The sequence below is a fragment of the Diabrotica undecimpunctata genome, chromosome 2 (assembly GCF_040954645.1).
Source record: "Diabrotica undecimpunctata isolate CICGRU chromosome 2, icDiaUnde3, whole genome shotgun sequence".
In the NCBI taxonomy this organism is placed as follows: Eukaryota; Metazoa; Arthropoda; class Insecta; order Coleoptera; family Chrysomelidae; genus Diabrotica; species Diabrotica undecimpunctata.
In genome coordinates this window covers 149,419,798-149,425,774 of record NC_092804.1, presented here as the reverse complement: position 1 = coordinate 149,425,774, position 5,977 = coordinate 149,419,798, and the positions used below count along the sequence as shown (strand labels likewise).

Below are 5,977 nucleotides of genomic sequence, written 5' to 3'. Positions count from 1 at the left end.
ATTGGCGGCCATATGAAGCCAAAAGACCACGAGGAAGACCGCAAATGCGCTGGAGAGACCATATTAAAAGAACTGCAGGACCAATGTGGAAACGTCTCACAAACAACATAGATGAATGGCGAGAATTAGGAGAGGTCTATATTCGGCGATCAGAATAGAGAGAAGGGCTTAAAAAAAATGTACCTCTCGACGCTATTACACGAGAACAAAACGATGCAGATAGTGATTATGACTAAAATACACTATATTTACCCACCATTTTGTATTTTATGTATAAATCACAAAAATTTTTGTAATGTTTTGCTTTAAAATATACTACTATTTTTTGTATTTACTTGATATTTTAGTTTTTTCCTTATGTATTTCCTTAAATTTTCAGTTTTTCTAGATTTTGGGAGCAAAAACCCCACAAAGTCCACATGGAAATTTCAAAAAAAAAACTTTATTTTCAAAAATTCAAATTCAAAAAGTACTACATATAAAGCCTTTGATTTCTGTTTTCCACAGAAAATATAAAGTTATTAAATTTTATAAAACTACATGACTTAAATGTTTTTTTCATTTTTCTCAAAACTATAAGAACTGCACGTAGCCGGTTTTTGCACCAGGGTCTTCAGTTGTTCTCTTCAGCAGTTCGCAGTTCAGCCACAGTAAAAATTGTCTTGAGAGTACTTGTAAAATATATCTAAAAATGAAAATAAGAAGTTTAATAGGTATATATATATATATATATATATATATATATATATATATATATATATATATATAAGCTAATATTAATATTATACTACAAAAATTAATGTAAAAATTGATTAGGTTTCCTGGTTAAACCGCGAGATGGAGGCGGGAGCTGGATAGGTAGATGGAGCGGACGATATTTTATTACAATTAAGAGGAGGTCTCCATCTTGAAGGCAACCCTATACCGTCATCTCTCTTTGGATTATCGAACCAAAATGGTAACCGCGAAAATACCAAAATGGTAACCGCGAAAATACCAAAATGGTAACCGCGAAAATAATATCAAGAGGAGGCATTCTCAGGCATCAACATCCCGCTCAATTCAATCCTAAGAATCAGATCTTCATCCCACGAAAACTTTCTTTATCTATATCACAGGTTTCACTGACACAATCAAGAAAATTCTCAAATCCAATGGAATAAAGATATTTACCTCCTCAACAAAAACTTTTCTCTCTTGTCAAATTCGTCAAACACTCCAAGTGGACAACACGAAGTTTATGAAATTCCTTGTATAGACTGCCCATGATCCATAGGCCAAACCAATCGAAGAATTCAAAATAGGATTTATGAACATTTCATTTATGTTCGCAATTCCGATTCAATTTCAACTCTAGGTCAACACCATCTTTATATAGGTCACAAAACTGATTTTGAAAATTCCAGAACCATAACCCCCATCCGCTTCTATAAACCAAGAATTATCCGAGAAGCCATAGATATCAAAAACACCTCAAATGTCTCAATTAAAGAGATGACTGCACTAGGTTACTTTAAACATAGAGACCTATTATCCACAATCAAATAAAATATCGTCCATTCCGTCTACCCATGAGAGAGGGAAAGACAGAGAGACACAGAGAGAGAGAGAGAGAGAGAGAGAGAGAGAGAGAGAGAGAGAGAGAGAGAGAGAGAGAAATACAAAAATCTATGAGGATTTGGAATGGGAAGAAAGATTAGTGTTAGTGAAAGGTTAGTGCTAATAAATTGTGATAAATAAAAAAGAATGGAAATGGAAAAATAAAGGAAATTGAATATTTTATTTTATTTCAAACCAAAAAATTAACAAAAAACAATATTGGAAAATGACAACGAAAAAGGCAACAAAAAAGGACACAAGTAATTATACAGCCAGAGGCAAAAACCAGGATGGAAATATAAATATACATAGGAAGCAAGACACAGAATAAAAAGAGGAGAAACACCAAAAAAACCACATACTAACTGCAAACAAAAAGATCAAGAGTATATGGATAAAACGACAAAGTACCTGGCAATAGCAACTTGGAACATAAGAAGTCTCAATGTAAAAGGGACCCAACCCGCGAAAGAATTTAAGAAGTCAATACAGACAACAGAAATATTGAAGACAAAACACACAAAAGCATACCATTTTTAGAAAACAGTAGTTTCCTGTGGAGTAACCCAAATGGAAAGGACAAGTAAAGGTGTAGGCTGCCTAATCAATTGAAACTTGTCTAGGAAACATTAAAGATTCAGAATGTATTACTGAAAGGAAAGAGCAGAAATTTGTTGATATGTTTGGTTTAATATTTTTTTGAAGGTAATTTCCCACCCAATCATGACAGTAAATTCTGCCGTTAGTAATTCCATTGTAAATCATGAGGAAAATTTGGCCCTACATTTAGTTAACTGTCAATATTAACAACAAATTCTAATTATTTGTGTGAGTTTAAAACATACATTATGTATATTTTACTTAATTTTATTTAACTGTATTTAATTTTACTTTATTTAGTCAAATCGATCCAGTCATTCCCAAGATATTATAAATTTGGCGCCTGTGCAAAACATCATACCGAGATATAAGAAGTATTCACTTCAATAATTTGTATTTTGAGAACAATTTGTGAAGTGGAAATGGAAATGTCAAAATAATATTTAAACAAATAAACAACTGAAATTGTGGTTAATTTCTAATGAAGACAGTAAATAAATAGTGTTTGTTTTATTGAGATAATTGATAACAAATAAATAAACATCAAAGACTCTTTTTGGGAAACGGACACAGAGGTAATAGGCAGCCCAGAGGGTAATATGATAATATTAGACTTAAATGAGTTGTTGTAAGATAAAGAAATTCCTTGCACATAGTAGGCTTACATGTAGGATTCACAACAATAATGGAGAATGTATAATAGACTTCTGCAGACAGAGTATTCTGATAGCAATTAATTAATTCTTTCAACATAAAGATGTGCATAATATGATTGAAAAGTCAAAAACAGATAGGAAGAATCCATTATAGACTATGTAAGGAGCTGTATCAAACCTTTATAGACCTAGAAAAGGTATTTGATAGAGTCCAGTGGACAGACATCAACAAAAGTTTAAAGAACAGAGAAAGATACTAAACTCATAAAGTCATTATCAGTATATACAAAACCACAAGGAACAGAGTCAGAACAGATAATATATGGGATATATAATACAAACATAGGGTTATAAACTTACTAAATGTCATTTGATGATCCATAAATATAAAACAAAAACTAGCATATTGGAAAAATATACAAAAGTACAAAAATAAAAATCAATGACTACACATTAAAACGAATTGAAACCTTTTTTGGAAGTGAAAGTTGGCCACTCATCAGTTGATTAAAGAAGCTACAAAGCACTGAGATAAAGTATATAAGGTATAGATAAGTACAGTATAACTAGAATTAACAGGATTTGGAACAAGGTAATAAGATAATGTTTTAAGCTACATCCAATTTAGTAAAAGTAAAACCAAAAGAAAATCGAAGAAACCCAGCTGAGATGGTATATCCACATGATAAGAATGAATCAAGAGACAAGAGTGAAACAAGTATGGGAAGCAAGAAAGAAACTTCAAAAGGCCAATGGCCCTTGCAGACATTTGATGATAAAGACCTTATTAGAATTTATTTTAAATGTTAACACTTACCAATAATCTTGTACTTCATCTGTAAATGAAATATCAACATCAGATGAATCTTCACATACAGAATTATTTTTACATCCATCTGATACATTTTGGCTATTAGTAATTTTTTTCCCTTCTATCTTTGATTTCTTCAAAACTGGTTCAAAGCTTTCATCTGATTCTGCATCATTTGATTTATTATCTTCTTTACTATCAGCATTATGATTTTTATTAAAATTATCATAATCTTCTTCCAACGAGGCAATATTATTACTACTAGACCTATCTAAATATGAAGGAGTACTAGATTTATTGTGATCAAACAGATCAGGTGAATAAGTCAATTCATTGCTGATTATATTAACTTTAACTGAACTATCTGCTGACTTTTCATCATTAATATTTGTTAAATCTATATTATCATTTGTTACTTGTTCAATCCCATTCCCGTTAGGTGGACTATCACTGACATTTGAATATTCTAACTGACTTGATTGAACACTAAATGTTGGAAATGGAGTAGAAATTGGTTGACATATTTTTTCTAACACATTAAGGTTTTCCTGGCATGTTTGAGCTAAACTTTTGGATTTGGAGCAAGATGAAAGCTGCAAAATATTTAATGTCATGGAAATAATAGGAAAATCAGTCAATGTCTCTTGTTCACAACAAGCTACAAGTAATTCATGAAGTTTTAATTGCGATTGGCTACTTTTGTATGGATGAGGAATTCTTGAACTCATAATTTCACTGAAAACATTCATTATCAAACTAAATATACTATGTATAAGGCTCTTTTCTACTCTTAAGTAACTATTTTTGAACAATGCAGTTAAAGTACTTAAAGCTAATTGGCATATAATTTCATCATTTTCTATATCTTGCTTACTTTTATGTATATCATATTGATTTTCTTTATTTCGTAAAATTATAGTATTAGTGCTTTTTTGTTTCAAGTAGAGTTCTTTCTTATCATTTGACTGTTTCTTTAAAGCAATTTCATTTCTTCTGGGTTTAATATCATTTAAAATGCATTTAATCATGTCTGTCTGAAAATGTGAATTTAATGAACACTGACATATATTGATATATTCTGTTAAGACAATGTAAACTGTTTCATGATAAACACAATTCATATTAAAACATGAACACTTTTGAGTTCTCTTCAATGAATCGAGTAAAATTTTGCTTATTGTAAAAGCAAAAATAAGACAATTACTTCTTAACCATACAATTAATATTCTTAGCAGAGAGAGTAATTCTACTTGAATGTCAGTATTAAGTATACAAAACTCATAATCAGCCGAAGAGTGTTGTTTGTCCAATGTTTCACTAATACAATGATGTATAACAATGCCCCTTTTAATAAGATTTAAAATTTCCACTGCATCTATTTCTTTACATACTACAAAATCGTTTTGTATGAATACACTTAAAAATATAATAATATTCTTTATAGATCTTGCTGTGGCATTAACATCACCATCAAGATATATATCTAACTGAAATGATTCCTGCGAAGTTTGAGTATATTGTTCAATTTCCTTGTTTTGAAAAAATATATCAAATAAGTTATGTGCAGAGCCACATAACTTACTTACTGTTGTCTTAAAATTAGTTACATAATTATTACTTTTAGTTCCAGCATTACCAGTTTGTTGAAGATATAAAAATGCTACTGCTGCTTTTTTAACAAGCAAACTTGTAGAATGTTCTATAAATGATAGAATATGTGCTTCTATCTTGGTTTTATGTGTAGTGCAACTATTGTATTTCTTCATGCAAATATTCAGGACATCAAAAGCAGCTTCTATTTCATTATAGTTACTCTTGCTAGTGAGACAAAGGTCAATAATTTTTGATAAATACTCCGAGCTTATTTTCTTGGCCAACTCTTGATTGTTGAAGGATGCTTCAATAAACTTTTCAATAAGTGATAATTTTAAATCTGTAAAATGCTCAGAATGTTTCACTAAACAAAGATCTAACCAATTTATCAAATTTTCGTTAAGAACTTCAACACTGCAGTGTTTAAAAAGCAATTTCAATAACACCAAACCCTCCACGATCGTTTTTGAATTAGATAATAAGGTATTTAGCTTTTTAATATCAGCATCTCTAGGTCCATTATGCGAATAAATTTCAAACGCCTTATTCATATTTAAATCAAATATTTTTAAGGTATTTTTATTTCACAGATACGTAATTGTAACTATTAACCTATTAACCATTTAGTAATATTTGTATTTGAATTTGAATTGAATAGCACCATTACATGAGGTATGAGGTCAACGATGAAATGAGGTTATGTACGTGTTTACAATGC

At 30.3% G+C, this 5,977-nt stretch overlaps 1 protein-coding gene across 1 annotated transcript; it reads right to left on the bottom strand.

Annotated features, from left to right (window-relative positions):
• Positions 1 to 426: 426 nt before the first annotated feature.
• Positions 427 to 5,977, bottom strand: LOC140435039 (proline-, glutamic acid- and leucine-rich protein 1-like). Its single transcript, XM_072523721.1, has 2 exons — positions 3,673 to 5,977; positions 427 to 685 (listed from the first exon to the last, which is right to left on the bottom strand). Coding segments are annotated over exons 1-2 (2,139 nt in total). The 5' UTR covers positions 5,811 to 5,977; the 3' UTR covers positions 427 to 684.